The sequence below is a fragment of the Scyliorhinus canicula genome, chromosome 16 (assembly GCF_902713615.1).
Source record: "Scyliorhinus canicula chromosome 16, sScyCan1.1, whole genome shotgun sequence".
Lineage (NCBI taxonomy): Eukaryota > Metazoa > Chordata > Chondrichthyes > Carcharhiniformes > Scyliorhinidae > Scyliorhinus > Scyliorhinus canicula.
Genome location: NC_052161.1, coordinates 113,749,318 through 113,767,285, shown reverse-complemented (window position 1 = coordinate 113,767,285; position 17,968 = coordinate 113,749,318). Strand labels below are relative to the sequence as shown.

Below are 17,968 nucleotides of genomic sequence, written 5' to 3'. Positions count from 1 at the left end.
TTAAGAGTACTCAATTCTTTTCCAATTAAGGGGCAATTTAGCGTAGCCAATCCACCTACCCAAACATAGATACATAGAGATAGGAGCGGCAGACGGCCTTTTGGCCCTTCGAGCCTGCTCCGCCATTCATCACGATCATGGCTGATCATCCAACTCAATAGCCTAATCCTGCTTTCTCCCCATAGCCTTTGATCCCATTCTCCCCAAGTGCCGCCTCTTGAATATATTCAAAGTTTTATCATCAACTACTTCCTGTGGTAATGAATTCCACAAGCTCACCACTCTGTGTGAATAAATGACTCCTTATCTCTGTACGGAATGTTTTACCCTGAATCCTCAGGCTGTGACCCCTGGTTCTGGACACACATCATTGGTAACATCTTCCGTGCATCTACCCTGTCCAGTCCTGTTAGAATTTTATATGTCTCTATGAGATCCCCCCCCATTCTTCTGAACTCCAGCGAGAACAATCCCAACCTCGTCAATCTCACCTCATATGACAGTCCCGCCATCCCTAAAATCAGTCTGGTAAACCTTCGCTGCACTCCCTCGAGAGCAAGAACATCTTTCCTCAGAGAAGGAGACCAAGGAAACATCTTTGGATTGTGGGGGTGAGACCCATGCAGACACAGGAAGAATGTGCAAACTCCACACGGACAGTGACCTGGGACAGGGATCGAAAAGTGAGCCTCGGCGCTGTGAGGCAGCAGCGCTAACCACTGCGCCACCGTGTTGCTCATTGTCAAATGACACAGACACTGTTTTGGGCCCTGGGAATTTCTCACTGGTTTAGCCCACACTTCGAATTTTTTTCAGCACTGGGCGCTGAACTCAAGAGATTGGCCTGCCATTTTGAAAGCGTGCCTCAACCTCTAAGTGAGTTTGTGGGTCCCCACACGGCCCACCCACAGGCAATATATTCCCCCCCCCCCCCCCACCAACCAAGTGAGCACAACCCCCCATACCCTCTTACAGGCACCCCCCCTTCCAAAACCCCCACCTGTCACTCCCCATCAAACCTCCCAGATGCCCCTTCACCCTGCACCCTCCTCACCCTTCATACCCCACACCACCCTCCTTTCATGAGCATGGCCCCATGGGCCTTGACCTTTGGCAGTGCCACCCTGGCACCCCCACTCTGCTGGCTTGGCAGTGTCAGGGTGACAGTACCAAGTTGTCCAAGTTCCAGGGGGAGGGCCAAGGGGACACTCTGCATTATCCCTAGCCACCGAGGTTGAAAGGCACCAGGTTGGGTGCCTCCCTTGGGAGGCTGGTCGATCCCGGGAGGCCGGTAGATACCGGGTAAGTAGGCCTTAAGTAGGTCTAAAGCCTACGTACACGAGCGTGGCTTGATACCGCCCATTGTAGGTGGGTTCCTGATCCCAACGTCTTACGGACTTGGGTAGATCCCACAAGGTCTCATGGCTGTTGGGGAGCCCACGGGAGACTTCACCCACATCTACCGGCCTCATCGCACTCCCATTGGGTGAATATCTGAGTTCAATTGTTGGACCATTAAAAATTCCACAAGTTATTGCTCCTACTAATGTCACCACAAATACCCAAACTAAGAAATACTAAAACTAAGAGTTACATTTCCATTTGTAAAGAACAACTACAGCCAATATCCTGATGGAAGAGCCAAACAGACTTTAAACGTTAAATCGGTTTCTCTCTCTCTACAGATGTTGCCAGATCGGAGTTTTTCCAGCACCTTCTGTTCTTGTTACAGCCAATATTCTTTGCCTTGAAAAGTTACAAGCTCATTCATTAAAGTTTGTTGTTTCAGTTAAAGAAAAAACAAGTTTAAAAGGTGTCCGCCCTGGCTCACAGCTGCATGGCACATCTTCCCCATCACTCATACATTGTCCTCTCCTGAAGTCATTGACATCTTGCTGGGGAAGAGCTCCAATCAAGTTTGCATTCTGTGTGTGCTGGTCTGCACAGTGAGGGCTGGGTGGCTATTCCAATTGTGCATTACAATCAAGCTGGATTCCCAAATGAGCAGTCACTGAACAGTAACCACCCCAACACACTATTCTCTAAGGGCACTAAAAGCTAACAATAGTGTTCCGACCACTGCCTTGGCTCAGATCAGATAGTTCGGGGCAAACTGGGAACCAAACCTGGGGTATAGAAAGGTTACTGCAAATGGTTTGCTGAGCTGAAAGTTGGTACACATTTAGTGAGAGAGTTCATTGTTCCAACAGTCCACTGTAAAGCATAGTTGTTCCACTCACCTTGCAGGGCCTCTTTGGCTCGGGCAAGCTCGGTCTCCTTCTGTGCAAGCTGTACTTTCAGCTCGGTCACCGACAGGATCTCAGCTGATTTCCCCGCGTTCGAATCCTCCAGCTCCTTCGACAGCATTTCCTTCATTTGCCTCAACCACTGCACCTCCTCTTGGAGTTGGGAAACTTCCTCACGGAGAAGCACTGTCAAAAAACCAAACGCAAACACTTCAGTATCATGATGTAGAGATGCCGGTGTTGGACTGGGGTGGGCACAGTAGGAAGTCTTACAACACCAGGTTAAAGTCCAACAGGTTTGTTTCAAATCAAATCACTAGCTTTCAGAGCACTGCTCCTTCCTCAGGTGAATGAAGAGGTATGTTCCAGAAACATATATACAGACAAAGTCAAAGATGCCAGACAATACTTTGAATGCGAGCATTTGCAGGTAATTAAGCTTGTTCAGATCCAGAGATAGGGGTAACCCCAGGTAAGCGCTAGCTCCGAAACCTGTTGGACTTTAACCTGGTGTTATAAGACTTCTTACTGTACTTCAATATCAGGCAGACGGCTGTGGAAAATGCACTTGGGAGAGGAGGGGGGGAAAGGGTGAGGGAAAGACAGGTTCACACCCGAGTAACTCTGAGTAAGGGTATCCAACTGAAAAATGAACTCTTTTCCAACAATGGCTGACACAAACAGCCTCTTCGTTATTGAATTATACATTAGCATTGCACAGGAGCCCATTCTTTCTGGCTTGAAGATCAACCCAGTTACACTCCATTGCTCTTTCCCCATAACCCTGTAATTATTTTTCCTTCAAGCATTTATCCAATTCCCTTTTGAAGACTACTACTGAATCCAGAAATTGTTCATTTGCGAATGGGGTGCAAAACATTTAACATAGAGCCACATGGCGATCTGTAAAGTTTTACCAACATGTGTGTGACCAGAGGAATGCAGGAAGTTCACGTAAAGGAGCAGGGGCAGTGCTGATGTCAAGCCACTAACTTCAGATATGCAACATGCACTGATTTGCAGCTAATATACAGGGTTGTTGGGCTAATGTTCCTTTATATGACAGTCTGGACTGCAAGTATTGGTAGGTTAGTGACGTCACAGCCAAGTCAGAACCAGTTTGTACCTCACTGGATCCAGACTTACCATTCACCTACGACTGCTCTCTATATCCTAGCTTGCACCAAGTCCCATTCACCCACAACCTTACTGACCCAGAGCCAGTGTACATCAGCAATGTGTCAATTTGCAAATATAGCCATGATTAGGAAGTGGGTAGTGAGAGGAAGGGGGGGTCGGTCCGGTCGGTATGCGGGCGAGTAGAGGCGGCAAGAGACACAAATTTGGGGGCATTGGTATCTGCCGTTCACGATGGCCCAGTACTCCACAGGTCCGGTGGTAGTGGGGGCCCTGAGACTTTGGGGGAAGTGGAGGAAGCATATGAAAGTGGAGGGAGCATCGATCTGGGCCCCGATTTGCAGTGACCATCGGTTTGTACCGGGAAGGCTGGATAGGGGGTTTCGGAGATGGCAGAGAGCAGGGATTGAGAGGATGGGGGATCTATTTATAGAGGGGAGCTTCCCCTGTTTGAAGGATTAGAGGAGAAATTTGAACTGCCAGCAGGAAATGGATTCAGATATCTGCAGGTACGGGATATTTTGCGAAGGCAGGTTTCGACCTTTCTGCTCCTACCGCCACGGGGGATACAGGACAGGGTAGTTTCCAGGACGGGGGTGGGAGAGGGGAAGGTTTCGGATATTTATAAAGAATTCATGGAGTAGGAGAAACAGCAGACGGAGGAGCTAAAGCACAATTGGAAAGATGAGCTTGAGGAGAGGGGGGGGGGGGGGGGGGGGGGGGGGGAAAGAGAGAGAGAGAGAGAGAGAGAGGAAATAAAGGCAGGTCTTTGGGCGGATGCATTAAGCAGTGTCTACACATCCTCATCATATGCCAGGCTCAGTCTGATTCCGTTTAAGGTTGTCCACCGGGCACACATGACGGTGGCCCGGATGAGCAAGTTTTTTGGGATAGAGGACAGGTGTGCGAGATGTGCGGGAGGGCCAGCAAACCATGTCCATATATGCTTTGGGCATGTCCGAAGCTTAGGGGATTTTGGCAGGGTTTTACAGAGGTCATGTCCACGGTGTTAAAAACAAGGGAGGTGCTGAGTCCAGAGGTGGCGTTTTTTGGAGTGTCGGAAGGTCCGGGAGTCCAGGGGGTGAGAGAGGCTGATATCTTGGCCTTTGCCTTCTTGGTAGCCTGGAGACGGATATTGTTAGCGTGGAGAGACTCGAAGCCCCCGAATTCAGAGATCTGGCTTAGTGACATGGCTGGCTTTCTCAGATTATTGTTTAGAGGAGGTGGGACCTGCGAGGGAGGGAGGCGGGCTTTGCACTATGTTTATATTTGTATTTGTACTGTTTACTGTTATTATTATAAAATTATAAATGCCTTAATAAAATGTTTTTCAAAAAAAAAGCAATGTGTCAATTTTAAAATCCTCACCCTGGTGTTCAAATCCCACTATCGCCTCACCCTTTTCTATCACCTCCTCCAGCCCCACGGCCCCCAAAATCTCTGCATTCCTACAGTTACAGTCTTCTGCACATCTCCATTGGCAGCCACTTCTTTCTCCTCCATTAAGCCTCTCCTGACATTGCAGCCTTTCGTATTCCACCTTGTATGTTATTTACATCGATACAGTCTCCTCATTCACCTCCCTGTATGGGTAAGGAATATGAGATTTGTTACAATTGAGGCTCAGCTTTGGGGATTTTCTCTGTACCAGGTCTGATGCTGGATGCTTCTTCCCCTGTGCTTCAGCAACCAGAACTGAACAGAGACATTGCCAGGCATGCAGAAAGTTCCAAAAATCCATGAGGGATCATTGATAGGGTTCACTGGTTATGCTAGCAGCAGGCGGTCCCACTTCTAAATAAAACACATTGCACTCCCCTCCCTACACTGAGACAATAGAAATGAAATCTGGAAGAGGCATTATCAGGAGAGACACAGCAAAGTGCTATGATCTGGAATGTACTGACTGAAAGTAGATTCCATGGTAGTTTCCGAATGGGAATTGGGAAAAACTCTCACAGAGGCGTCCTAAGGGCAGCTGGATTGATCCTGCCTGTTGTGCGCAATGGCACATTTGAAACGACCCCTACTATCTCCAGGAGAGGAAGACAAAGGAGAAACCTGGAGAAGAAAGAATAGACAATGCCCCTAGTTTGTTCACATCTATTGTTTTCACTCTTGCCAAACATCTGCCATCCTTCGCCCTCTTGAACGCAGCCAAAGAAACCTCACTTAATTGGCAGTTGTACATGTACGAGCGTTGACAGGATATACAAAGTGACTGCTGCAATTCCCTACAGCAGAACGTCAGCAACTGCTCGTCAAACTACAACACTGTGCAATATATTCCATGAGGTTTTAACAAGACAAGGCATTAGATCAATGCAAGTATAGCTGTAACAAAGCCTTTTGAGTGTTAAAAATGATTCTATTAGTTTCCAATTAAAAGGGTAAGCCAGATGAGGGGAAAACAGAAGAAAATCAAGGGCCCAGCTCCCTCCAATCTGAACAGATACTGTATTGCCAGCAGATTGAAGGGAGATGGCTGGCAGAGTGAAATGGACCATCACAGCTAACATTCCCACCCATCATGGTCTCCTCCTGCCCGAGTCACTGGATCAGAACAGTGTAATAGCTGGGAGATGTCTAGCAGGAACAAGACACAGAATTTCATCAATTTTATACTAACTGGGAGAAGCAAAGAGCCATACAACAAAACCTACATCTTCAAAATCATTCCCTTGGCCCACTCCCAAAGCCAAAATCAGTAACCCCCCCCCCCAAACCTATGATTTGTCAGTGCGAAACAGCCTGGGAGCTTCCAAAAGACGTTCATCAATCAGTTGAGCTAAGAAGCAAGAATATGGTTCAATATCAATCCAGAGCCAATAAAATAAACCCTGTGGCTTCAATAAAGCATCTTTCTGTTCGATCTCATTGATATCGACACTTGTACCTTATAAACCAGATGCCAACAGAGACCAAGAGCTTGATTTGAAATGTAAACTGTAACGCTGGATTACCCTCAATTAAGCTGTGGGAAATCACAGCTTTCCAGTTTGTAGTGTAAGCAAAGACGGGGAGAGCAAGGCTCTTGGTCAAGAGAATCTTCAGCAAGTAAAAATACTTATTTTAAAGGGGTTGGCAGTGGACAGGTAAAAACACAACTGCCTGACAAAGATTCACTAGTAACCAGACTCCACATGTCCGCCGTCACTCAATAGGTAGCATTCTCCCCTCTGGAGTCAGAGTTTCATGGGTTCAAGTCCCACTCCATAGAGGGCAGCAAGGTGGCACAGTGGTTAGCACTGCGGCCTCAGGTTCGATCCCAGCTCTGGGTCACTGTCCGTGTGGAGTTTGCCCCTCTCCATAGACTTGAACACATAATCGGAGGTGAAAATCCAGTGTTGTATAGAGGGAGTGCTGCACTGTTAGAGGTGCGATCTTTTGGATGAGATGATAAACCAAGGGCCCACCCGTCCCCTCAGGTAGATGGAAAAGGCATTATTCCAAATAAGAGCTCTTGGTCTTTATTTATTCCTGAATCAATACGACCATCTGGTCACCATTTCATTACTGTGCACAGAATGGCAGCTGCACTTCATAAATAGTAAAGCAATTTAGGTTATCCTGATATCACTTTTTTTAAACAAACAATTTTTAATGAGGTATTTTTGGCATAACTAAAAAACCACAGTACAAAAAACAATAGAGTACAAAGAACAGTAATCAAAAAATAGCCGCCAATGTCCGTCCCTCCAATTTAACCCCCTTCTCTATACTACCCTAGCCCCCCCCCCCCCGACAATTAATTCCCCGCAAAGTAGTCAATGAATGGTTGCCACCTCTGGCCGAACCCTGACACCGACCCTCTCAAGGCGAACTTGATCTTTTCCAGGTCGAGAAAACTCGCCATGTCAGTTAACCAGGCCTCTGACGTCGGAGGCCTAGACTCCCTCCAAGCCAGTAATATCCATTGCCGGGCTTCCAAGGAGGAAAAGGCCAGAACATCTGCCTCTCTCTCCTCCTGAACACCCAGGTCCTCCCAACACCCCAAAGATCACTACTCCTGGACTCATTTCCACCCTTGGCTTCAATACCCTGGACATGACATCCGCGAATCCCTGCCAATGAATCGCTGTCATGTGTGCCCGGTGCACCACCTTAAATTGGATCAAGCTGAGCCTTGCGCAAGTAGCGGTCGCATTGATCCTACCCAGCGCCTCCGCCCATAGGCCATCCTCCATCTCACCCCCCAATCCCTCCTCCCACTTACACTTCAGCTACTCCGTATCCCACTAATTCTTTGTAGATGTCGGAGATGCTCCCCTCCCCCACCCATCCCCTGGACACTACCCTATCTTGAAAATGAAATGAAATGAAAATCGCTTATTGTCACGAGTAGGCTTCAATGAAGTTACTGTGAAAAGCCCCTAGTCGCCACATTCCAGCGCCTGTCCGGGGAGGCTGGTACGGGAATCGAATCGTGCTGCTGGCCTGCTTTAAAAGCCAGTGATTTAGCCGAGTGAGCTAAACCAGCCTCTTGAATCCCTCTTCGTGGCGGGAGTGGGAAGGATGGCATTTGCCTGTGCAGAAAGTCCCGCACATGTAGATATCTGAAATCATTCCCTGCTGTCAGCCCGAACTTCTCCTCCTGCACCCTTAAGCTAGGAAAGCTCTCTTCCAGAAACAGGTCCCCCATCTTCTCAATCCCCGCACTTTGCCATACCCGAAATCCCCCATCTAAGCTCCCTGGAGTGAGCCAATGATTGTTGCATATTGGGGACCAAACCAAAGCCCTCACTGCACCAACAGATCTCCTCCATTGACCCCAGATCCTCAGGGCCATAACCACCAGAGGACTGGTGGAATATCGCGCTAGCGGGAACGGCAATGGTGCCGCTATCTGCGCCCCTAAACTGGTGCCCCTGCATGAGGCCACTTCCATCCGCTCCCGGTATCACTTTTTTATAATAAATTTAGAGTACCAATTCATTTTTTCCAATTAAGGGGCAATTTAGCATGGCCAATCCACCCAGCTTGCACCTCTTTGGCTTGTGCGGGTGAAACCCACGCAAACACGGGGAGAACTCCACATGGACAGTCCCAGAGCCGGGATTGAAACTGGAACCTCGGCGCCGTGAGGCAGCAGGGCTAACGCCACCTCGCTGCCCTGATATCACTTAAGCTTGTTTGTAAAAACAAGTCTTTCTTTCAAACCTGCCAAAAGGTCTGATCTGCAGTGTTGAGACGGGAATTACTTTTCACTTCAACGGGAAACTCTGGTAAACAAATAAGTGAGAGCGCGATAAAAAGAGAAAATGGTGAGAATACTCAGTAGATCAGGCTGCAACAATGGAGAGAGAACCAGAGTTAATATTTCAGGTCGATAAACAGTTGCCAGAACTGGAAAACTTTACTGATGTAACTGATTCTAAGTGCTGGCAAGTACCGAGGGAAGGTCGGTGATAGGGTGGAAGGCAAAAGAGCAATCAAATGATTAAAGGGATGATGGTGCATGGCAAAAGGTGATGGTACACAAGAAGCACAAGATTGTAGGAGCAGGAGTCAAGCCTGTTCCACCATTCAATACGTTCAAGGCTGGTTTTGGGCTTGAACCCCACTTTGCTGCCAGCTCCCCATATACCTTAATTCCCTGAGACATTCAAAATCTGTCCGTCCCGGTCTTAAATATTTTCAGCGGCAGAGCATCCAGAACCCTCTGAAGCAGAGTATTCTAAATGTTCCTGACTCTTAGTAATGGGACAAGTAAAGATACAAAAGGTGTGAGTAGCAGAATTATGACTAGTATTTGCTGTCCGTGAAAAATGGGGACAGTGATGAAGACCTGAAATTGTTGGATTCCATGTTGAATCCAAAAGGTAATAAACAGTCTAATCGAAAGAGGAGGTGTTGTTCGTTCGGCATGTTGCATTAGCAGAGAGCAGGAGGTTGAGAGCAGAAAGGTCAAACTGGGGATGCGACAGAGTATATTGTCTTTTTTTATAAATGAGAAAGTAATGTTTAACTTTGGTTGAATATTTGCTGTTGATGTCAAGGGAGGGGGTGCTGACCGTGGAGTCACTTTAGTCACACATCCCTTACACGTGCCGAGATCAGGGCTGCAGGGTTACTGAGGTGGCTCCAGCGTGGCAGCACAAGCAGGCAATCTCTGCACGTGCCCACACTGGCCCTGCTGCCAAGAAGAGCAGAGACAGGGTATTTGGATAGGGGCAGCAGCTGCTCCCAGTTAAGTACCTACCTGGTCAAGTTATAGTCATGGGAAGCAGTGGTCAACCCGAGACTCACAACCTGCGCATGGCACTTTCCTCTTCTTCGTTGGTACTATAATTCCTTATCATGTGTCTCCCTAGCAGGCAGTACATGTACATAACACAGAGCCTGATCTGTGCATCTGTGGGCTAATGGCATGGCAGCGTGCGGGTGTGTTTGTGTGCACGCGCGCGCACACGCACGGCTGTCAGGATGCAAATGGGTTGGTTCGGGGCAGATATCCAATTTTAAAATATAAAAATAATTTAGAGTATCCAATTATTTTTTTCCAATTAAGGGGCAAATTAGCATAGTTAATCCACCTATCCTGCACATCTTTGGGTTGTGGGGGTGAAACCCATGCAGACACAATTAGAACGTGCACACTCCACACAGTGACCCGGATCGAACCTGGGTCCTTAGTGCCGTAGGCAGCAGTGCTAACCACTGCACCGCCCTCTGATACCCAATTTACAGCCAATTGAAGTTTATGGCGACGTGTAAAATGGGCATGGGGCCCACATTGCTCAGGTGATCAAGTTAAAGTCAGGGCCTGTGTTTAACAACCTGGCAAAAATGGTACCTTTTGTGGCAGAGAAAACCCAGGGGTAAGGGGCAGGGGGTAAGGAGAAAGAGGGGGAGAAGGCTGTGCGTCACAAAGTGATAACAATTCATCAGGGCAAAGGCTTCTTTCATTTCTCCTCTTTCTCAATGTGACCCAGTGTGATATTCCAACAAAAAAGGGTGGGTAGATAAATTCTAATCCTCTGCAAATATTTGGCTTTGAATGTCCATGGGGAGCTCGATTTTGTTGAAAGGTTTTCCCAAGTAATCATATTTAATGTAAAGTGGCACCTACGCATTCATGTTGAGAGAGTCTGACATGTAAAGGTGAAGTGATGGCTATCTTATTTCGTTGAATTTTGCTCCGGTGAGCTCCAAAAAACTTTGAATAATCAACCAAGAAATTACACATCCCTGCAAATCATTGAATGCTGATATTAAAGCTTGGCTCAGTGGTAGCAATTTCTGTGTCAGAATACTGCAGTTTAAAGGATTGGCCATAAAATCTAGGCTGACATAGCATTTCATTTACTAGAGCAGTGATGCTTTGTGTGATGTGCTGTGCTTGGGCTGACACTAATAATTGGCTCTTCCTATGCAGAAAATGACTGCTGTGTTTGTCCACATAATCATGGCACCTGGAGGTAGTTCATTGTCCTTGAAATTGTTTCAAAATATTTATCAGAGATGTGATAAGATGCCTGCTTTTTGTTCACTGAAAAACACAACAAACAAAATCAGGAAGGAACTATCAGTCTAATTTTGCGGAGAGTTTTCTGTTGAAGTTTTCCAGCCTCCTGGTCTCTCCTGAAAACCCAGATTTTTGCTGAAGTACAGTTAATTCTACAGGCCATCTACCACCATGCCCCGACCAAATCCAAGGCCTTGCTGCTCTTCATCTCAATCTAACTATTTACCAGTCAACTTCTGAAGTATCGCAGCCCTGTCACGAAACACTGACTACTTGGCACAACCTGCTCGAAAGTTTGTCCAGGCGATGCTAGTTGAGGCCTATTCATTGTGAGCACTTTGATATTAAAGACTTCATCTGTCTGTGTAAAGCAGAAGGGTCATTGTGCTTAGGGACAGCAAAGGATTGTCAAAAAAAACGTGACTCTCTAATAATCTTTATTAGTGTCACAAGTAGGCTTATATTAACACTACAATGACGTTACTGTGAAAATCGCCACACTCCGGCACCTGTTCGGGTATACTGAAGGAAAATTCAGAATGTCCAATTCACCTAACAACACAAAGTATGGAGAATAAGCACCATACTGTGGAAAAATCCAACTAGGCCCCCTTCACTGACCCCATACTCAATCTCAGGACCTCCAATACATCGCCAGTTTGGGTCTGACTGCACAGGAATGAAACAGAATTACAACAGGAATTGGCATTGGTGGTTACTGTTCGGTCCTTAGTAGTTAAGACTACAATGTATGTGGTTACAGGGAACTTGTGGGAAGTGCACGAGTTGAGCATCACCGGCCAATTTACCAATATGCAATCTCCATAGTCACTATTTCCAGGCAGATTAACACCAGGAGATTCCTAGTCATCTGGCACCAGGATCATTCGGACGATCCAGGTGTGGATGCCTTTAGCCTGTACCAACCAGACCAACTTGCACATCACAATCCTAATCCAGGCTTCCTAAGCAGCTTCGTTGAAGGGCTCACTTAGGGGCCAATAAGAGAGAGAAAATTGAGGTAATTAATATCAGCAGAGGAAAAAGTACTGGAGAAACTCAAGTCTAAAATACCCAGGGAGCTGGTGGCCTACATTCTAGGATTCTAAAAGAGATGGCTGTAGAGATTGTGGATGCACCAGCTAAGATTTGCCGAATTCCCTAGATTCTGGAACATTCCCAGCAAATTGCAAGTTAGCAAATGCAATACCCCTCGTCGGTACACATGACAATAAGCAAATCCAAATCCAAAGAAGGAGGCTGAGAGACATTAGGGAATCAATGATAGGGGCAGAACATGGCGCAGTGGCTAGCTCTGGGACTGTGGTGCTGAGGACCCAGGTTCGAATCCCGGCTCTGGGTCACTGTCCGAGTGGAGTTTGCACATTCTCCCCGTGTGTGCGTGGGTTTCACCCCCACAACCCAAAGATATGCAGGCCAGGTGGATTGGCCACGCTAAATTGCCCCTTAATTGGAAAACATTAATTGGGTATTCTAAATTTATAGAAAAAGAAATTCTGATGAAAAGGTTCCAAGTTTTCAGTGCAGCACCATACTGTCAGAGTCACTTCCCTTGTACTATTCATCGACACAATGATTTCCTGAAGCAGTGATTTTCAGCGTGTGGTCTGCAGACCATTGGTCGTCCGTGAGGTCTGCCAGCGCTGATCCAAAATGTAAGTCGCTAATGCGCAATACCACAGCCGAGACCATATGTAGCACGGTAGGTTGCACTGTTGGTTCACAGTTCCAGGGTCCCAGTTTCGTGTGTGGAGTCTGCACGTTCTCCCTGTGTCTTGAGTGGGTTTTCTCTGGGTGCTCCGGTTTCTTCCCACAAGTCACGAAAGACGTGCTGTTAGGCAATTTGGTCATTCTGAATTTTCCCTCTGTGTACCCGAACAGGCACCGGAATGTGGCGACTTAGGGCTTTTCACAATAACTTCATTGCAGTGTTAATATAAGCCGACTTGTGATTATAAAGATTATTATTATTATTATTATGAGCTAACACACCAAAACCCTCATCCCTGCCACTCCTGTGGTGTCACACCTAGACCGGCTTCCGTGTATTTGTGGTCGTGAGAGCAAGCAACATTAGTTAATAATTTACTCATGATATTTAAGAAAAAAACACATAGGTTAATTGCATTTAGTAATGAAAAAGCAACAAAATATTTTTAATTTCAGTAAATTCCTATCAATTCAGATTTATTTTATGTGGTGGACAACAAAAGTGGGTGGAATAGGATCGGTAGTTAGTCTGTGGGGTCTTTTGCCCTGCTTAAGTGGTCTGTGGGAGAAAAGGTTTGGGAAGCACTGCCTTAAAAGGACGAGGGTCAGGCCATTTGCAGCAGGGGTTGGGACTGCAGCAGGGGCTGGAGCCTGTGTCGTGTTCAGCTCTGCAGACCTCAACCTTGCCTGTGACCAGAAGCACAGCGCTGTCACTGACGTAACATGAGGGAGAGGGGGAAATTTCAGCCTGTATCGACTGCACTCTGGGGAGAAATATCAACATAATTGATGGAGCATTTCCAACCCTCGGGTTGAGAATTCCGAAGACTCACACCCGTTTGAAGAAATTTCCCCTCATCTCAGTCCAAATGATCGGCCCCTCATTCTGAAGCAATGTCTTTAAAACCACGTCAGAATCTTCTGTGTTTCAATGAGATCACCTCTCACTCTTCTAAACTCCCGGAAACATAGACCCACTTTACTCAACTGCTCAGCATAAGACAACCCTCTCATTCCAGGGGCCAATCTAGTGAGCCTTTGCTATACCGCCTCCGATGTGAGTGTATCTGTTCTTAAATATGGAGACCAAAATTTGCACACTGCCTTCCAAGTGTGGTGTCACCAAACTCTGTATAACTGTAGGAAGACTTCTTTATTCTTGTTCTCCAATCCCCTTGCCAGAATGGCCAATGGGGGTAGGCAGGAATGTGAAGTTGAGGTTTAAATTAGATCAGCCATGACCTTACTGAATGGCGGAGCAGGCTCGAAGGGCTGAGTAGCCTACTCCTGCTTCTAATTATTATGCTTGTAACATGCCATTTGCTCTCCTTTTTTAAAATAAATTTAGAGTACCCAATTATTTTTTTTTTACAATTATCGGGCAATTTAGCGTGGCCAATCCACCTATAATGCACATCTTTTGAGTTGTGGGGGTAAGACCCATGCAGACACGGGGAGAAGGTGCAAACTCTGCACGGACAGTGACCCAGGGCCAGGATCAAACCTGGGTCCTATGCGCTATCCACTGCGCCACCGTGCCGCACTCTATTTGCTTTCCTTTTTTAAAAAATAAATTTAGAGTACCCAATTATATATTTTTTTCCAATTAAGGGGCGATTAGCATGGCCAATCCACCTAACCTGCACATCTTTGGGTTGTGGGGGTGAAACACACGCAAACATGGGAGAATGTGCAAACTCCACACAGACAGTGACCCAGGGCTGGGATTCAAACCCGGGTCCTCAGCGCCGCAGTCCCAGTGCTAACCACTACGCCACATGCCGCCCTTCATTTGCTTTGCTAATTGCTTGCTGTATCTGCAAGCTAACCTTCTGTGTTCCTTGTACGAGTAAACCGAAGACTTTCTGAACATCAACATTTACAAGTTCCGCGCCCGTTAAATATTCTGCTTTTCCATTTTGCAACCAAAATGAATAACTTTGCACTTCCCCACATTATATTCCTCTGCCACCTTGATGCCATTGATTTAACCTGTTGATATCTCATTGCAGCCTCTTCTGTGTCCTCCTAGAAGCTTGCATTCCCTAGCTTTGTAACGTCAAAAAATATATAGATACATTATTCTTTGTCTCGGTCATTGGTGGGCAACCTGCGGCCCAGGTGCCACATGCAGCCTATCTGGGTCTGAGTGCGGACCACAGGACCATTTTATTGACTATTATTGCCCACGTGTAGGGTTGTTACATTTCACTAATTTCCTTCCGCATAGTTTTTGTACTGCTGGTAAGGTACGGTAAAGTCGCCATAGTCCCAGTTAGGCATAGGCTGCTTTTCCCCTTTTGAGGGGGAGAGCTGACTGGTGGTGATTTAACCTGAGGATCACCATACCTCAGGCAAGGGGCAAGGTTGAGAAGGCCTTCATGAATAACCTCAGCCGGTATGAGAATTGAACCTGCGTTGCTGGCCTTGTTCTGCATCACGAACCAGCTGTCCAACCAACTGAGCTAAACCGGCCTCCATGTACTGCTGGTATGACTGAAGTGAAACACACGTAAAGCAAGTACAGTGAAGTGAGGTACGTGCTGACTGCCCACAATATTGACTATGGGAGCTCTGTGGTCCCTCTGCATCCGAAGTGCCAATTTCTTTTTTGTTTTTACCATTTGAAGCTGATGACAGTTCTAGCGAAGTATAAATGATGAAGCATTTTCTACAACTCGTTATCAAATATTCGGCGTGTATTTAAATGTATGTAATTTTTTTCATGGGATCATAGTGAACAAGCTTGATTTTAATCTTGCGGCCCTCTTGAGATGAAGGAGGGCTACTCTTGCGGCTCATTCACTAGCCTTGGTTGTCCATCACTGATCTAGGTCAATAATATAGAATGTAAATAGTTGAGGCCACAGCACTGATTCTTGCCGCATTCTGTTAGTCACAGCCTGCCAACTTGAAAATGCCACACTTATCCTTAACCTCTGGCTCCTGTCCATTAACCAATCTTTTCTCCATGCTAATATATTACCTCCAATTCCATGACTTGTATCTTAATTTTTGTGTGTGGCACTTTCTCACATGCTTTTTGGAAATGCAAGTATAATGCATCTACCATTTCCCCTTTATCTACCCGACTGGATAAATCTCAAATAATTCTGAATTTGTCAAACAGGGTTTCCCTTTCTTAAAACAATGTTGGCTTTTTCTAATCACACTATGCTTTTCTAAGTGAATTGTTAAGATTTCCTTAATAATAGATGCCAACACTTTCCCAATGATAAATGTCAGGCTAACTGGCCTATCATTGATTCCCTTTTTTCTTTAAATTTAGAGTACCTAATTATTATTTTTTTTCCCAATTGAGGGGCAATTTAGCATGGCCAATCCACCCAACCTGCACAACTTTGGGTTGTGGGGGTGAAACCCACGCAGACATGGGAAGAATGTGCAAACTCCACACAGACAGTGACCCAGAGCCAGGATTCGAACCTGGGTCCTCAGCACCACAGTCCCAGTGCTAGCCACTGCACCACGTTCTGCCCCTATCATTGATTCTCTAATGTCTCTCTGCCTCCTTCCTTGGATTTGGATTTGTTTATTATCATGTGTACCGACGAGGGGTATTGCATTTGCTAACTTTGCTGGGAATGTTCCAGAATCTAGGGAATTCGGCAAATCTTAGCTGGTGCATCCACAATCTCTACAGCCATCTCTTTTAGAATCCTAGAATGTAGGCCACCAGCTCCCTGGGTATTTTAGACTTGAGTTTCTCCAGTACCCACTCAAGACACAGGGAGAACGTGCAGACTCCACACAGAGTGACCCAAGCCAGGATTCGAAACTGGGACCCTGGAACTGTGAACCAACAGTGCAACCTACCATGCTACATATGGTCTCGGCTGTGGCATTGCGCATTAGCGACTTACATTTTGGATCAGCGCTGGCAGACCTCACGGACGACCAATGGTCTGCAGACCACACGCTGAAAATCACTGCTTCAGGAAATCATTGTGTCGATGAATAGTACAAGGGAAGTGACTCTGACAGTATGGTGCTGCACTGAAAACTTGGAACCTTTTCATCAGAATTTCTTTTTCTATAAATTTAGAATACCCAATTAATGTTTTCCAATTAAGGGGCAATTTAGCGTGGCCAATCCACCTGGCCTGCATATCTTTGGGTTGTGGGGGCGAAACCCACGCAAACATGGGGAGAATGTGCAAACTCCACTCGGACAGTGACCCAGAACCGGGATCGATCTGGGACCTCGGAGCCGTGATGCAACAGGGCTAACCCACTGCACCTTCCATCAGAAAATTTGACCACCAAGCTGAATGGTGAATTTCTCCAGCTGAGATACTTGGGATTCACTGGGAGATTTAATGGAAAAATGTTGGCCCATGGTAGGACCGACCACTGAGAAAACATTTGACAATCATTCTACCGATAAAATTATCCCCATGTGGGGCAGCATGGTAGGCAGTGGTTACACTCCGGCCTCACGCCGCCGAGGACCCAGGTTCGATCCCGATTCTGGGTCAATGTCCCAGTGGAACAACATGGAACAGTACAGCACAGTTTGCACATTTCCCTTGTGTCTGCATGGGTCTCACTCCCACAACCTAAAAAGATGTGCAGGGCAGGTGAACTGGCCACGCTAAATTGCCCCTTAATTGGGGAAAAAAAAAAGAATTGGGTACGCTAATTTTTAAAAAAATTATCCCCCTGCGCCAGGTTTAGGTTATGAATTAGCACTGTTAAAAATCATAGCACAGTCCCTGTGGTGTTTGCACATTCTCCTCGTGTCTGTGTGGATCTCACCCCCACAACCCAAAGATGTGCAGGGTAGGTGGATTGGCCACGCTAAATTGCCCCCTTAAATGGAAAAAATAATTGGGTACACTAGAATTAGAAAAAAAAATCTTTGCACAGCAGACATCGCACTGAGAACATGGGTGGTGGCCCTGCATGATGTTTCTCCCCTTCAAGGACAAGACCCTGCACTCCTGATACACAACCCCTCATGTGAAACTCTGTACTGCAAGGGAAAATTCATAAAATCTACTTGTACTGTCTGCACCTGTTAATGATCACAATGGTAATATTTTGTGTTAAAAAATAGACTGCCATGTACATAAAAGTGAGTGAGGAAATGATATGGTACATTTCCAGCTATTATAACCAATAATCTGCCTTCCAGTTCCTTACTGGGTCCTGTATTATTTTACACTACAATTTTACAACAGAATGAAAGTGCAACAGCACAATGACCAGACACACATTTGTGCAATCACACACTCAGCAATGGCACAAGAGTTCAAGGTCCATCTAACAGGCACATCATTTCAGCTCAACAAACATGTGAAACTTCCTGCTGTTTGTATCAAGTTAACCCTTAAGAGGGATGAGTTTGTATTGGACAATCCAA

The 17,968-nt window shown here is 46.3% G+C and overlaps 1 protein-coding gene across 8 annotated transcripts in view; it reads right to left on the bottom strand.

Annotated features, from left to right (window-relative positions):
- The window catches only part of LOC119979626 (kazrin-like), a 312,322-nt gene that overhangs the window by 199,341 nt on the left and 95,013 nt on the right, over positions 1-17,968 (bottom strand). For all 8 annotated transcript variants that reach the window (XM_038822126.1, XM_038822125.1, XM_038822128.1 and 5 more), the window contains exon 2: positions 2,241-2,432. In XM_038822126.1, coding sequence (XP_038678054.1) covers positions 2,241-2,432 — 192 coding nt within the window. The remainder of the gene's footprint in view (positions 1-2,240; positions 2,433-17,968) is intronic.